Here is a 17443-nt window from a genome sequence, read left to right as displayed (position 1 = left end):
GGGAGAGATTTGTTAAAGGATATAGAATTACAGCTAGATAGGAGGAATAAATTCTAGTGGTCTGTACCACTGTAGGCTGACTATAGTTAACAATGGTATATAGTTTCAAATACCTAGAAGGAGGATATTGAATGTTCTCAACACAAAAAAATTATAGATGTTTTAGATGATGGATATCCTAATTACCCTGATCTGATCACTATAGACCATATGTATTGAAATATCACTGTGTACCCCAGGCATATGTACAGTTATTATTTGTGGATTAAAAATAAAATTTCTGGCCGGGTGCGGTGGCTCACGCCTGTAATCCCAGCACTTTGGGAGGCCAAGGAGGGCGGATCATGAGGTCAGGAGATCGAGACCATCCTGGCTAACGTGGTGAAACTCCGTCTCTACTAAGAAATACAAAAAAATTAGCCGAGCGTGGTGGCGGGCGCCTGTAGTCCCAGCTACTTGGGAGGCTGAGGCAGGAGAATGGCATAAACCTGGGAGGCAGACCTTGCAGTGAGCTGAGATCGCGCCACTGCACTCCAGCCTGGGCGACAGAGCAAGACTAAATAAATAAATAAAATAAAATTTCTTTTTAAAATTTATTTATTTATTTTTGAGACAGAGCCTTACTCTCTCTCCCAGGCTGGGGTGTGGTAGCACAGTCTTGGCTGACTGCAACTTCCGCCTCCTGGGTTCAAGCGATCCTCCCACCTCAGCCTCCTGAGTAGCTAGGGCATCACCATGCCTGGCTATAAAAAATAAAATTTCATTAAAAAAAGTATTGAAGATGAAAAGAGTTCTGGAGAATGGTTGCACAACAATGTGAATGTACTTAACACTATTGAACTGTACATTTAAATATAGTTAAAATGGTGAATTTTATGTTACATGTACCTTACTACAATTTTAAAAAGATACTTGTATCCAGTTCTTGATAGTTTCTTATGCAGTCTACTAGTTTTTTTCTCTAGGACTTTTGTTCTGTTTTCTTCAGTGTTTTTTCTTAGTCAAGAGAGTTTATAATCTCTCAGGTGATTTTTCATCCTTTTCCAGCTGTTCCTTAATTTTAAAGTATACAAGTTAGCCCTCATCTTAAAAATTGGACAATACTGGATTGATGTGAAGTTATAATGTTTGGATTTTAGTTTATAAATGTTAATTGAAGTATTTATCAATTTAGGGAGCTATGAGTGGTCATTGAATATTGAAAAAGAAGTGTTTAGCTTCAGATACATTCAGTATAAAGCTTACTCATGATTTCATATATTGTTTTTCTTTCTTTCTAATAGGCTTTCAAGGATATGCTGTATTCAGCTCAGGACCAGGCACCTTCTGTGGAAGGTAAGATGAATTAACCCTTAAGTTTAGTCACAGAAAACCTCTTTTTAAGGAAAGATATTTTGTACTGCAGAGTATAAAACTAATATGATAACCTGTCCTATTATATAGGTCTTTTTTTCCCTTTTAATAATATATATTATGATTATTTTATATTTTATTCTAAATTTTTCTCTTGTCTAGCTCACCTTTACCCTATGACGGATCTTTTACTATGTCTTTGTGTCACCTTAGGACTGTGAATCGTATATATTGGTTTAGTCAGAAGTTTTTCTGTGTAATGCTTCCTTGCCTTCCTTCCCCTCCCCTCCTTCCTCCGTCCATAAATTACACAACATAGCTTTTCCTTTCTATTTATGTCATGCCTTTAGAGTGGGACCAGTAAAACAATGGAGAATGTTTACAATGGATGTGTGTGTGTGTGTGTGTGTAAGCATGTTTATGTATACATGTGTACATGTTCTCGTGTCAGTAAATAGGAGCTAATTCAACAACTATTCTTGAGGGAGAATGTTCCTTCTCAGGCTGGATATTCTTTTTTATTTTATTTTATTTTATTATTACTATATTTTAAGTTTTAGGGTACATGTGCACAATGTGCAGGTTTGTTACATATGTATACATGTGCCATGTTGGTGTGCTGCACCCATTAACTCGTCATTTAGCATTAGGTATATCTCCTAATGCTATCCCTCCCCCCTGCCCCCACCCCACAACAGTCCCTGGTGTGTGATGTTCCCCTTCCTGTGACCATGTGTTCTCTTTGTTCAATTCCCACCTATGAGTGAGAACATGCGGTGTTTGGTTTTTTGTCCTTGCGATAGTTTGCTGAGAATGATGGTTTCCAGTTTCATCCATGACCCTACAAAGGACATGAACTCATCATTTTTTATGGCTGCATAGTATTCCATGGTGTATATGTGCCACATTTTCTTAATCCAGTCTATCGTTGTTGGACATTTGGGTTGGTTCCAAGTCTTTGCTATTGTGAATAGTGCTGCTATAAACATACGTGTGCATGTGTCTTTATAGCAGCATGATTTATAATCCTTTGGGTATATACCCAGTAAAGGGATGGCTGGGTCAAATGGTATTTCTAGTTGTAAATCCCTGAGGAATCACCACACCAACTTCCACAATGGTTGAACTAGTTTATGGTCCCACCAACAGTGTAAAAGTGTTCCTATTTCTCCACATCCTCTCCAGCACCTGTTGTTGCCTGACTTTTTAATGACAGCCATTCTAACTGGGGTGAGATGGTATCCCATTGTGGTTTTGATTTGCATTTCTCTGATGGCCAGTGATGATGAGCATTTTTTCATGTGTTTTTTGGCTGCATAAATGTCTTCTTTTGAGAAGTGTCTGTTCATATCCTTCGCCCACTTTTTGATGGGGTTGTTTGTTTTTTTCTTGTAAATTTGTTTGAGTTCATTGTAGATTCTGGATATTAGCCCTTTGTCAGATGAGCAGGTTGCAAAAATTTTCTCCCATTCTGTAGGTTGCCTGTTCACTCTGATGGTAGTTTCTTTTGCTGTGCAGAAGCTCTTTAGTTTAATTCAATCCCATTTGTCAATTTTGGCTTTTGTTGCCATTGCTTTTGGTGTTTTAGACATGAAGTCCTTGCCCATGCCTATGTCCTGAATTACCGGTATTGCCTAGGTTTTCTTCTAGGGTTTTTATGGTTTTAGGTCTAACATTTAAGTCTTTAATCCATCTTGAATTAATTTTTGTATAAGGTGTAAGGAAGGGATCCAGTTTCAGCTTTCTACATATGGCTAGCCAGTTTTCCCAGCACCATTTATTAAATAGAGAATCCTTTCCCCATTGCTTGTTTTTGTCAGGTTTGTCAAAGATCAGATGGTTGTAGATAGGCGGCATTATTTCTGAGGGCTCTGTTCTGTTCCATTGATCTATATCTCTGTTTTGGTACCAGTACCATGCTGTTTTGGTCCAGTACCATGCTGTTTTGGTTACTGTAGCCTTGTAGTATAGTTTGAAGTCAGGTAGCGTGATGCCTCCAGCTTTCTTCTTTTGGCTTAGGATTGACTTGGCAATGCGGGCTCTTTTTTGGTTCCATATGAACTTTAAAGTAGTTTTTTCCAATTCTGTGAAGAAAGGCATTGGTAGCTTGATGGGGATGGCATTGAATCTGTAAATTACCTTGGGCAGTATGGCCATTTTCACGATATTGATTCTTCCTACCCATGAGCATGGAATGTTCTTCCATTTGTTTGTATCTTCTTTTATTTCCTTGAGCAGTGGTTTGTAGTTCTCCTTGAAGAGGTCCTTCACATCCCTTGTAAGTTGGATTCCTAGGTTTTTATTCTCTTTGAAGCAATTGTGAATGGGAGTTCACTCATGATTTGGCTCTCTGTTTGTCTGTTATTGGTGTATAACAATGCTTGTGATTTTTGTACATTGATTCTGTATCCTGAGACTTTGCTGAAGTTGCTTATCAGCTTGAGATTCTGGGCTGAGATGATGAGGTTTTCTAGATATACAATCATGTCATCTGCAAACAGGGACAATTTGACTTCCTCTTTTCCTAATTGAATACCCTTTATTTCCTTCTCCTGCCTAATTGCCCTGGCCAGAACTTCCAACACTATGTTGAATAGGAGCAGTGAGAGAGGGCATCCCTGTCTTGTGCCAGTTTTCAAAGGGAATGCTTCCAGTTTTTGCCCATTCAGTATGATATTGGCTGTGGGTTTGTCATAGATAGCTCTTATTATTTTGAGATACGTCCCATCAATACCTAATTTATTGAGAGTTTTTAGCATGAAGCGTTGTTGAATTTTGTCAAAGGCCTTTTCTGCATCTATTGAGATAATCATGTGATTTTTGTCTTTGGTTCTGTTTATATGTTGGATTACGTTTATTGATTTGTGTATGTTGAACCAGCCTTGCATCCCAGGGATGAAGCCCACTTGATCATGGTGGATAAGCTTTTTGATGTGCTGCTGGATTCGGTTTGTCAGTATTTTATTGAGGATTTTTGCATCGATGTTCATGAAGGATATTGGTCTAAAATTCTCTTTTTTTGTTGTGTCTCTGCCAGGCTTTGGTATCAGGATGATGCTGGCCTCATAAAATGAGTTAGGGAGGATTCCCTCTTTTTCTATTGATTGGAATAGTTTCAGAAGGAATGGTACCAGCTCCTCTTTGTACCTCTGGTAGAATTCGGCTGTGAATCCATCTGGTCCTGGACTTTTTTTGGTTGGTAAGCTATTGATTATTGCCTCAATTTCAGAGCCTCTTATTGGTCTATTCAGAGATTCAACTTCTTCCTGGTTTAGTCTTGGGGAGGATGTATGTGTCGAGGAATTTATCCATTTCTTCTAGATTTTCTAGTTTATTTGTGTAGAGGTGTTTATAGTATTCTCTGATGGTAGTTTGTATTTCTGTGGGATTGGTGGTGATATCCCCTTTATCATTTTTTATTGTGTCTATTTGATTCTTCTCTCTTTTCTTCTGTATTAGTCTTACTAGCGGTCTATCAATTTTGTTGATCTTTTCAAAAAACCAGCTCCTGGATTCATTAATTTTTTGAAGGGTTTTTTGTGTCTCTATTTCCTTCAGTTCTGCTCTGATCTTAGTTATTTCTTGCCTTCTGCTAGCTTTTGAATGTGTTTGCTCTTGCTTTTCTAGTTCTTTTAATCGTGATGTTAGGGTGTCAATTTTAGATCTTTCCTGCTTTCTCTTGTGGGCATTTAGTGCTATAAATTTTCCTCTACACACTGCTTTGAATGTGTCCCAGAGATTCTGGTATGTTGTGTCTTTGTTCTCGCTGGTTTCAAAGAACATCTTTATTTCTGCCTTCATTTCATTATGTACCCAGTAGTCATTCAGGAGCAGGTTGTTCAGTTTCCATGTAGTTGAGCGGTTTTGAGTGAGTTTCTTAATCCTGAGTTCTAGTTTGATTGCACTGTGGTCTGAGAGACAGTTTGTTATAATTTCTGTTCTTTTACATTTGCTGAGGAGTGCTTTACTTCCAACTATGTGGTCAGTTTTGGAGTAGGTGTGGTGTGGTGCTGAAAAGAATGTATATTCTGTTGATTTGGGGTGGAGAGTTCTGTAGATGTCTATTAGATCCGCTTGGTGCAGAGCTGAGTTCAATTCCTGGGTATCCTTGTTAACTTTCTGTCTCGTTGATCTGTCTGATGTTGACAGTGGGGTGTTAAAGTCTCCCATTGCTGGATATTGTTTTAACACTCCACATCAGGTTTTTAAAATGAGAGTTGAGTGCGAAAAAATATATATCGAGAATATTCTAAGTTGGATGTACAGAATAATACCTTTATAAGACACCAAATTCTATGAAGTTATTCTAGTGACAAGCTATTAGAGACTTGTTCTTATGACAACAGTTAATGAAGTTATTTAATAAAACTGTAGATTTATAGTAAAAAGTCTCATTTCATCAATCATATAAAAATATCCATCTTTCATCTCAAACCATTCTGAATTAAAAATGTATTTCCTCTGAACGTGTAAAAATCTCTTGCCTTATCATATTAAGTCAGGAATTGGCATTTAGTTTCATGTCACTGAATTTTAGACTATAATATATTTAATTCTCTAATATTTAACTCAAGACACTTAAGGTTTAACAGTAAGTTTAGTTTTCTATTGGGCTATCTTTTATTTTATATGCCATAAAGTATACCTCCTTTAACTATTTTTAAAATATAAGAAAAATGAAATTCCATAGAAGCTGAACTGATTCCTTACCCTGAGTAACTTGCTTTAATATTGGTTCTCTTATTTTACTATTCTGTTTGTAACAAAGATACTCTGAGATATATTGAAAATGATGATGATATTTATTCATCCCCTTTATGCTGGAGCATGTTTCTTGTATTTTTAAAATTTTCTTTCAGCTATTATTAGAGAAAAACTGAATTTTGTGAAAGTACGCTCAAAATGACAAATATTTATAGTTAAGAGCCTTTTCTTTCATTATCCAGAGACATTAACTTCTTTGGGCCATGTTATAGGGGAAGTATTGTAGGAACATGTACTACTTTCACAAGAAAAACATCTGCACACATTCTTTCTTTATACTTTCATGTAAACATACTATAAAACTAGTTTTATAGTGAATTAGTACCTTCTTAGTAGGACATTTCAGGGTGGTACCTTTACTTCATTGATAAAATAGGCTTTTTCTCAAAAGTAAGTCAACAAAACAATTTCAGTGTATTGAGAAATTATGTTTACTTTAATTTGCTCTCTGTTACTCAAACAAATAAACACATTCAAATTCCTAGTTGTTTTGTTTCGTCCTTTGAGAGTGAATTTCATGAATCAGTTATACATTGCAAACAAATCTCTATTTAAAATAAATGTTTTATGATTATAACTAGGAAGTGCTAATATTCTGAAATAATATAGATAAGGATTTACTCTCAGGTATTCCTTATCAATTTATATGTAAATATATATTTCAGATATATTTCTGATGTATTTCATTATCTACTCTTCTATGTAATCACTGGTATTTCTGATATAATTCTGATATTTCATTACCTACTCTTCTATGTAATCACTGGTATTTTTGTGTAACCATTTACATTGGAAATATGTGACTGAGATGTTGACTTAGAATTCTGTGTTACAGATTATACAGTATGTTATTAATTTTTTTTTTTTTTTTTTTGAGACAGTGTCTTGCTCTGTCTCCCAGGCTGGAGTGCAGTGGCGTGATCTCGGCTCGCTGCAACTTCCGCCTCCTGGGGCTTCAAGTGATTCTCCTGCCTCAGCCTCCTGTGTGGCTGGGATTACAGGTGCCTGCCACCATGCCCGACTAATTTTTGTATTTTTAGTAGAGATGGGGTTTTGCCATGTTAAGCTGCCTGGCCAACATGACCAGTTTTGCCATGTTGGCCAGGCTGGTCTCGAACTCCTGACCTCAAGTGATCCACCCACCTTGGCCTCCCAAAGTGCTAGGATTACAGGCGTGAGCCACTGTGCCCAGCCTATTGATTTTTTAAATAATGCATATTTAAATTTTTACTATTTTGTTATCCTTTTCTGCAGAAAGACTTGTAAATATAGAATACATGGCAGTAGATTAGGGGATTAAAGTGACTAGAATTGTGGGGTTTTTATAATTCCTGATGTCAGTGAGTATACTACCTCTTGATATTTGTAACAAATTATATTAAACTGCAAACTGGAGGTTTCCCATCAGTGCATCAGTCAGTCATACCTTAATAATCAGGGTTGTTCTGAGGCAAGATAATTTTTTACCTTTATAGGTTAAGTATAACAGTTCTTACATATAGTACCCATTTGACATTGTGTCAAGTTTTCAGTGATACAGAACTGTGGAAAATATAAAGTGAAATATCTTTTACCTTTTCTCATGCTCCCCACTCCCAGTTTGCTGTCTCAGTAATTTTATGGAATTAATCTACTTGGGTAAATGCTCACATCCTTACATCTTTATTTTTTTTTAAACTGCCTGTCTTCCCTCTTTCCCAGGATACTTTTGAAATTAGATATATATAAATTACATGCTGTATTTGATTAATCTATTTTAGTTTTTACTCTGAATTAATTGCAAGGAAAGCTTCAAACTTCATTTTGTCGTATTCTTTTTAAAATGTATTTTTTGTTTAAAAGCATAAGTGTTTTCTACTCTTTATTTGTGATGGAAAAATATGAGAATCCAATAGTCAACCTAGGTAATGGAACTAAGAAATTGACATTTCTAATGGAAAGGGACATTAAAAGATAATTTTGCTTAACCTTTGTTTTAGATTTGTGCATTCTGAGACCACTTTAAGGTTGCATGACTCAGTAATGACAGTTGGGATTATTAATGCTCTATTTGACAACAAAAGAGAATTCTGGAGATTAATATAAAAAGACTTTTTAAAAAATGACTTTGCATTTTTCTCTAAATGATATATTTGAATATAATTTTAATTGGACATTTCCTTGTGTCTCTATTTTTAAAAGATTTAAGAATTTTTTAAAACATTACTTTGAAAAATACTAGACTATTTAACTTGTTAGAAAAAAGCAAATTGTCTCTTTCAATAAATTTCTCTCCTAATTTTTTTATTACTCCATATAGTTCCCAGAAGTATTGGGGAAGGTTTATAGAATAAGATAGCACATATTAGATAACAGTAGATACAGAACTTAGAATAAGGGGAAAATGAAGACAGAATAGTGAGAGTAAAACTAGAGTAAATTTAATAGATAGAATAGATACCATGAGGATTCTGGAACAGAAAAAGAACATCAGGCATAAACTAGAGAAATCTGGGTAATGTATGGACTTTAGTTAATAATAATGTATCATTATTGATTCATTGATTGCGACAAATGTACCATATTTATGTAAGACGTTAATGATAGAGGCAGCTGGGTTGAGGGGATATTGGAACTCTCTGTACTATCTTTGCACCTTTTCTGTAAATCTAAAACTATTCTAAGGTTAAAAGTTTATTTGCCCATTTGTGAGGGCTGACACCTGTAATCCCAGAACTTTGGGAGACCAAGGCTGGCATATTACTTGAGGTCAGGAGTTCGAGACCAGCCTGGACAACATGGTGAAATCACGTCTCTACTAAAAATACAAAAATTAGCTGGGTGTGGTGGCGCATGCCTGTAAACGCGGCTACTCTGGAGGCTAAGCAATGAGAATTGCTTGAACCCAGGAGATGAAGGTTGCAGTGAGCTGAGATTGTGCCACTGCTCTCCGGCCTGGGCGAAACAGCAAGACTCTGTCTAAAAAAAAAAAAAGTGTATTTAAATAAAATAGATACCGTAAGGTTTTGTACCATTGACAGAATGTAAATTCAGCTCTGAATTTTCAGAGGATAGAAGAAGACATTATTTCAAAATTGATACAAGGTGAATTTACACCAGTTCCTCAGAAAAAGTAGCTCTTACTGAACATGAAATTTGAGAGGAAATTCTTCCTTGGACTCTCACGGAGAGTCTTTTGTTTGTGTGTGTTGAATAGTATCTCCAACAATAGTTTTACAAAGAACATGACGGTGAGTTTTAATAGGCTGCTTCTTGTAATCCAAGGATGTAATGTAAAAATGTATTACTATGACCTACAATTCCTAAATAATCTGGTCTTAAATCATAAATGTCCATGATCTCACCTTCTACATTTCCCCCATTTTTTCCTAGGCTCCTTTCTTTACCTAAATCAGGCCAAGCTTCCTCTTGCAGTCTAATATAGCCACTTAGTCACTTTATATTGCTTCACTGTAGTTTATTTCTTTGCATAGCATTTGTTACTTACTGATATCTTGTTTTAAAAATTGAATAATTCTCTTTCTGGAATGTAAGTCTCTTGTGACTAGTGATTATGACTTTTTAAAATTTTTATATCTAGTATCCGAAATAGGCATGTAGTTTACATATTTACTTGACACATCATTGAGTAGGAATAAAAGTGAATCCTTTTCCTCAATTCCTTGAAGCCAATGTACTGTTTATAAAAAAAGGAGTAAATTAACCTAGGTTGCTTCTCTATGTGTGTGTGTGTTTTAAAAATTTTTCAAATTCTCTTGATCTATTATGTTTAGATGCAGAATTTTACCTGCTGGTTAGATGGCCAAACATATTATTAGTAGTTGTTGTTTTACAGTACTGGCATTTTGGTTTCATAAGGTATAGTCTGAGATGACACATACGGTATTTTTTAAAATTAGTAGAGGAGCAGATGATACAAGATTATAATTTTAAAGGTTTTTTGTTTTTGTGGCATCATGTTTTATTGCTGAGAAACTATATTTTATGAAGTATTGAGAGACTATGTATTTTGTCAAAACACCAATTAAACCATTTCTTTTTGTGTTTTTATGTTTAGTATGCCTCCTTTCAAAGATACATGAAATTGGCATAGATTTGAAAGACCATATGTGAGTTGTTAGAGGATTTTTTGATATATATCTACTCAGTGGAATGTATTTTTTAGACTATTTAAATTAAAATAGACCTATTGCTTGATAGTTTTCCTTGTATATTTTGCTTATCTTTTTATCTTACAATACATTCCTTTTGATGGAGAGTGTACATAGCTAATGTTAGCTTAATTCATCTCTGACTCAGCTTAATACAGCTATCTGACTTTCTGAAATTGGATGAATAGAGATAAGGACATAAATAACTGGCCACCACACTAGTCTCTGTTTTTCTGCCATTTCTTCTTTAGTCTCCCTGTTCCCTCTCCAGTCTTGTGAACAGGTTTTGTTAGAAATTTTGGCTTAGGTTCTCTCTGCTTATTCTGCTTGGTTAGCAGATGTGTTACAGTCTCCCTAAGCTCCTTAGAATTCAGTTCTTAGTGACATTGAAGATGAAAGTGCGCTTGTAAATTATTCATTCTTATTATACGCTTCAATGGACAGGGTCTACTTCAAGCATCTTCTTCCATGTCACCCCTGTCCCTAGATCTTTGTTGTTTTAACAGATGTGAGCTTGCTTTTTAATTCTGGAGAATGGAAGACTGAATTGCATTTCTAAAATTCATGAAGTAGTTTTTGCATTTATAGGATTACTGTCAAATATGTGCATTTATATAACATTACTTTTTCATGTTATTTTAAATCTTGTCCCCTCTCCCCAGTTTCCACTTTGTTATCCTGCATATTTATCTCTAAAAAAATTATTTACATGACTTTTCTGACCTAGCTATAAAACAATTTGATGTTTATAATAGGCAGAGCTATATTTAATTTGCTACATTTTCAGCTGGGCAAAGGCAGGAGAGTAGCTTTTCTAAGTTCCATTTTTCTGTTAGCATTGTTTTGTCAGTAAGGTACCCTAGTCATTTATTGTCTCTGCTTGAAGTGGGATAATGTTGCATGAGAAGACTATACAAGGGACTAGTAGTGAGGTTAACCCCAAGAATGAAGTGGTAGATCTATCTGTAGGCACTGAGCCTTGTTGTGAGAGCCATAAAGAAATACAGATGGCTAAGAATGGAGGTTGAGACAATAGCCAAGCCAACAAAATAGTTGCCATCTCTTTAAGAATGATATATTTTATTCTTCATTAACTCCCTTTAGGAAGGATGAAAAGTTCTGATTGATACTCAAAGTCATGTAATGGAGTTATTTCTGAAGGGTGTGCCTTATTGTTTGTTTCATGTTTACATTGGAAAGTGATTTGCATATTCATTTGTATTATGGAAATGACAGCTTGTAGATAACAAGAACTATTAACTTCAAAAATGGACTCGTATATTCTATAAAGATGTCACTAACTTCAGTCTAGTTCACTAAGAGGCAAGGTGTACTTCTGAAGAACAAATAGCATTGCTATTTGATTTGAAGAAATATCTACTTTTTCACAGAAAGAGAATTAGATCTAATTTAATGCTCATTGTTATGACATTAGATAATGATATAAATAGTAAAATTATGTTATGATAACAAATATAATTTTTAGTAGCATACAGGTAGGAAGCTGGAAGCAATGAAGAAATGTCATAAACACGGGTTTATAATCCTTTCTTTGTGATACTGTTTAATGCATCTTTAGTGTTTAAAATATTTCATCACCTGTAAAAGTCACTAATGTATGAAGTCACTGTTTTAGTTATCACACAGTGTCATTTCCTTTTTATTGTCAAGTTTGAGAGAAGGTAATGAAATAGGGAAGAGATAATGATAAAACATTAAATCATGGAACAAAAAAGTTCTGGGAATTACAAATATAGACTCTACATTGTAGAGGAAAAGATACCAGCAGATGAATCTGATGATTTCAGATAGAATTTCCTGAAGTAGACATTAGAAAGCTGGAGCAATTGTTAAAGTTTAAAGTTGGCAGAGTTCAAAGTAAGGGAAGTTCCTTTTTGAGTTGCTTTCATTTTCTTTAGGCAAGACCACCTAAGGTGTTCAGTAAAGAAACAACGAGAAAGCTAGAAAGAAGCATATGAAGTTGTGAGCAGAGAGTAGTGGTTTTCCAGTATTAGGTATCATTGAATAAAGGAAAAATTCCTGCCACTGAAATGGAAGAGATACTCTAAAAATCATTTAGAGTAGCATTGACTTCAGTTATCTGAGGCAGTATGAAGAAAAAAAGGTAGTCAATAATTGGAAAAGTAGATAACCTCTTGCATTAGTTTCCTTCGGTTGCTGTAAAAACCACAGACCTGGTGGCTTAAAATGACAGACATTTATTCTCTCACAGTTTTGGAGGCCAGAAGTCTGAAATCAAGGTGTCTGCAGGGCTACCTTCCTTCTGGAATTCTGGGGGAGTATCTGTTTTTTGCCTCTTACAGCTTCTGGTGGTTGCTGGCTTTCTTGGCTTGTGGCCACTCCAATCCGTGCCTCTTTACCTTGTCCTTTGTCTGTCCTCTGGGTATCTAAGGACATTTGTCATTGGATTTAAGGTCTGCCTGGACAATCCAGGATGATGTCATCTCAAGATCTATAATTACATTACAAAGACTCTTTTTTCCAATAAGATCACATCACAGATTCTAGGGATTTGATATAGATATCTTTTTTTGGTGGAGGGGAAGGAACACTTTTGTGCCTACCATATTCTTAAAAAAATTTTTGTTGTTGTTGTTGTTTTAGAGACAGGATCTTACTCTGTCATCTAGGCTGTAGTGCAGTGGCAAAATCATAGCCCACTGCAGCCTCAAACTCCGGAGCTCAGTAGACTGTCCCACCTCAGTCTCCCGAGTAGCTAGGACTACAGGCGCATGCCAGTGTGCCTGGATAATTAAAGAAATTTTTTTGTAGAGACAGGGTCTTGCTATGTTGCCTAGGCTGATCTTGAACTCCTGGGGTCAAGCGATCCTCTTGCCTGGCCTCCCAAAGTGCTGGGATTATAGGCATGAGCTGCCATTCTCAGCCTACTATATCCATGCTTTTACATTTAAAAAAATATTATAATGTTCTTCAAATTGTGAACTAGAGCTTGAAGTCCAAATGAGGCATTTGCTTCAAGTGTTTCTACCTGCTGTATTGTGAAAGGAACAGTCAAATGGTGTCAAAGAAAAATTCAGGTATGATCCCGGAAAGTGAAAAACTGGCCAATAGATATTAGTCAGACTTGAGTGTATAAAATATAGTAAAGGACCATTTATCTGCCTCTAGTGATAGTTACCTGCAAAATATTCCAAGTTATACCTCAAATTTATCTTTATTTCCGATATCCTTCCTGAGGGAAACAAGGACCACAAATCTCTTTTTAGTACACTGGATCAATGTATTCCCCTTCCCCAATTTTTTTTGATTGTGGAACTTTTTAAAGACATAAAAAAGTGGTGAGGATGTATAAAGAACCCCATTTTTCAACAATCGAGCTTTAACCATTATCAGTGAAGGGGCTAATCTTGTGTCACCCCGACTCCTGATTGTTGTGTGCACACACACACACACACACCATGTTTTCTTTATCCATTCATCTGTTGATTCCATATCTTGGCTATTGGGAATAGTGCTGCAATATGCATGTTGGTGCTGATATCCCTTTGATATACTAATTTTCTTTTCTTTGGATTGGGGGATTAAGTGGTCATTCTATTTTTAGTTTTTTTTCAGAAACCTCCAATCTGTCGTTCCCAGTGGCTGTAGTAATTTACATTCCCACCAACAGTGAATAAGAGTCCCCTTTTCTCTGCATCTTCAGCAGTATTTGTTATTTTTGTCTTTTTGATAATAGTTATTCTAACTGGGGTAAGTTGATATCTCATTGTGGTTTTGATTTGCATTTCCCTGATGATTAGTGATATTGAGCACTTTTTTCATATACCTATTGGCCATTTGTATGTCTTCTTCTGAGAAATGTCCATTCAAATCCTTTGCCCACTTTGTAATGGGATCGCTTTTTCATTATTGAGTTGTTTGAGTTCCTTGGGTATTCTGGATACTACTTGCTTTTCAGATGAATAGTTTGCAGATATTTTCTCCCACTCTGCAGGTGCTGTCTTCACTCTGTTGATTGTTTCCTTTGCTGTGCAGAAGCCTTTTAGTTTAATGTAGTCCCATTTGTGCGTGTGTGTGTTTGTGTTTGTGTGTGTGTGTGTGTATGCGCGCGCACGCGCGCACTTTTGTTGCCTGCGCTTTTGAAGTCTTAGTCATGAAATGTTTTCTCAGACCAATGTTCTGAAACATATCCCTTTGTTTTCTTCCGGTAGTTTTATAGTTTCAGGTCTTACATTTAAGTCTTCTGTCCATTTTGAGTTGATTTTTGTGTGTGGTGAGAGAGGGGGATCTAGTTTCATTCTTCTGCATATGGATATCCAGTTTTCCCAGCACCATTTTTCGAAGAGGTTGTTCTTTCTCCAGTGTATGTTCTGGAGCCTTTGTTGATAGTCAGTTTTCTGTAAATATGTGGGTTTATTTTTGGATGCTTTATTCTGTTCCAATGGCCTGTGTGTATGTATTTAGTCCAGTATCTTGCTATTTTGGTTACTATAGCTTTGTAGTATACTTTGAAGTCAGGTAGTGTGATGCCTTCAGCTCTGTTCTTTTTGCTTGGGATTGCTTTGGTTATTCGGAGTCTTTTGTGGTTCCATGCAAATTTTGGGATTTTTTTTTTTCTATTTCTGTGAAGAATATCATTGCATTTTGATAGGGATTGTATTGAATCTGTAGATTGCTTTGGGTAGTGTGGTCATTTTAATGCTATTAATTCTTCTGACCCATGAGCATGGGATATCTTTCTGTTTGTGTTGTCTTCAGTTTCTTTCATTGGTGTTTTGTAGTTGTCATCGTAGAGGCCTTTTGCCTCCTTCGTTAAATGTATTCCTGGGTGTGTGTGTGTGTGTGTGTGTGTGTGTGTGTATACATATATATATATAGTAGCTATTGTAAATGAGATTGCTTTCTTTTCAGTTCATTATTGGTGTATAGAAACCCTACTGATTTTTTGTATGCTTATTTTGTATCCTACAACTTTACGGAATTTATCAGTTCTAAGAGGTTTTTTTGGTGGAATTGTTAGGTTTTTCTATATCTAAGATCATGTCATCTATAAAGCAGGACAACTTGACTTTCTCATTTCCAATTTGGATTCCTTTTTATTTCTTTCTCTTGCCTGATTGCTCTGGCTAGGAATTTCAGTGCTATGTTGAATAAGAATGGTGAAAGTGGGCAAGAATGGTGAAAGTGGGCAAGAATGGTGAAAGTGGGCAGTTGTTACAAGGAAGGCTTTCACCTTTCCCCTTCAGTATGATGTTGGCTGTGGGTTTGTCATATATGGCGTTTATTATGTTGAGATATGCTCTTTCTATGCCTAGTTTGTTGAGAGTTTTTATCATGAAAGGACATTGAATTTTATCAGATGCTTTTTTGTGTGTGTCTATTGAGATGAGCATATGGTTTTTGTTTTCTGGTGATGTGATATTTCACATTTATTGATTTGTGTATGTTGAGCCATCCTTGCATCCCTGGGATAAATCCCACTTGATCGTGGTGCATTATCTTTTTGATGTATTGATGGATTTTGTTTGTTAATATTTTGTTGAGGATTTTTGCTTCTGTGTTTGTCAGAGATATTGGCCTGTAGTTTTTTTGTTGTGTCTTTGTCTGATTTTGTTATTGGGGTAATGCTGGCCTTGTAGAATGAGTTAGGAAGAGTTTTCTCCTCTCCAGTTTTTTGGAATAGCTTGAGGAGAATTATTGTTAGTTATTTACAGGTTTGGTAGGATTCAGCAGTAAAGCCATCCAATCCTGGAATTTTCTTGGTTGGGAGACTTTTTATTACTGATTCAGTCTTACTACTCGTTACTGGTCTTTTCAGGTTTTCTGTTTCTTCCTGATTCAATCTTGGTAGGTTGTTCAGGAACTTAAACATTTTCTCCAAGTTTTAAAATTTGTTAGCATTAATTTATTCATAATAGTGTCTAATAAGTTTGTATTTCTGTGGGATCAGTTATAATGTCTCCTTTTTTCTTTCTAATTTTATATGGGTCTTCTTTTTTTCATGGTTAGTCTGACTAGTAGTTTATCCATTTTATTTTTTCAAAAACTTTATTTTGCTGATTGTTTGTATATTTTTTTAGTCTCTATTTTTGTTTATTTCTGCTCTGATCTTTATTGCTTTTCTTCTACTGATTTGGGTTTGGCTTGTTCTTGCTTTTCTAGTTCATTGAGGTGTATCATTAAATAATTTGAAATCCCTCTACTTGTTTGATATAGGTATTTATTGCTATAAACTTTCCTCAGCACTGTTTTAACAGTGTCCTGTAGGTTTGGGTATGTTGTGGTTCTATTTTCACTTGTTTTAAGACATTTAAAATTTTTAATTTCTTTATTGACCCAGTGGTCATTGAGGAGCATGTTGTTAATTTTCATGTATTTGTATAGATTCCAAAGTTCCTCTCGTTATTGATTTATAGTTTTATTCCATTGTGGTCTGAGAAGTTACTTGACATTATTTTGATTTTTAAAAAATTCTTGAGATTGGTTTTGTGGCCTAACATATGGTCTGTCCTAGAGAATGTTCCATGTGCTGATGAGAAGAATGTTTATTCTGCACCTGTTGGGTGAAATGTTCTATAAGTGTCTGTTGGGTCCATCTAGTTTAAGTGCAGTTAAGATGTTTATTTGTTTATTTTCTGTCGAGATGATTGATCCAATGGTGAGAGTAGGGTGTTGAAGTTCCCAACTATTAGTGTATTGGAATCTCTTTCTTTAGATCTAGCATTTGCCTTAAATATCTGGGTGCTCTGGTGTTGGGTACATACATGTTTAGAATTGTTACATCTTCTTGCTGAATTGATTTTTTTATCATTATTTAATGACCTTCTTTGTTTCATTTTACAGTTTTTGACTTAAAGTTTGTTTTATCTGATAACAACTCCTGCTCACTTTTGGTTTCCATTTGCAGGAGATATTTTTTTCCTTCCCTTTCAGTCTATATGTGTCTTTACAGGTGAAATGGGTTTCTGGTAGGCAGCATATAGGTGGATCATGTTTAAAAAATCCATTCAGCTAGTATGTATCTTTTAAGTGGGGAATTTAATCCATTTACACTCAAGGTTATTATTGATAGGTGAGGACTTATTCCTGTAATTTTGTTCATTGTTTTCTGTTAATTTTATACATCCTTTGCTTTTTTCTTCTGTTCTTATTGTTTATCATGTGGTTTGGTGGTTTTCTGTAGTGGCAACATT

At 35.5% G+C, this 17443-nt stretch overlaps 1 protein-coding gene across 4 annotated transcripts in view; it reads left to right on the top strand.

Annotated features, from left to right (window-relative positions):
• Window positions 1–17443, top strand: part of XPR1 (xenotropic and polytropic retrovirus receptor 1) — a 242717-nt gene that overhangs the window by 49045 nt on the left and 176229 nt on the right. For all 4 annotated transcript variants that reach the window (XM_524986.9, XM_016933606.4, XM_063795116.1 and 1 more), the window contains one exon: window positions 1284–1335. In XM_524986.9, the coding sequence (XP_524986.2) occupies window positions 1284–1335 (52 nt within the window). The remainder of the gene's footprint in view (window positions 1–1283; window positions 1336–17443) is intronic.

This window comes from Pan troglodytes, chromosome 1 (assembly GCF_028858775.2).
Source record: "Pan troglodytes isolate AG18354 chromosome 1, NHGRI_mPanTro3-v2.0_pri, whole genome shotgun sequence".
Classification (NCBI taxonomy): Eukaryota; Metazoa; Chordata; class Mammalia; order Primates; family Hominidae; genus Pan; species Pan troglodytes.
The sequence above is the reverse complement of the archived record's forward strand: the minus strand, read 5'-3'. Positions and strand labels throughout refer to the sequence as shown.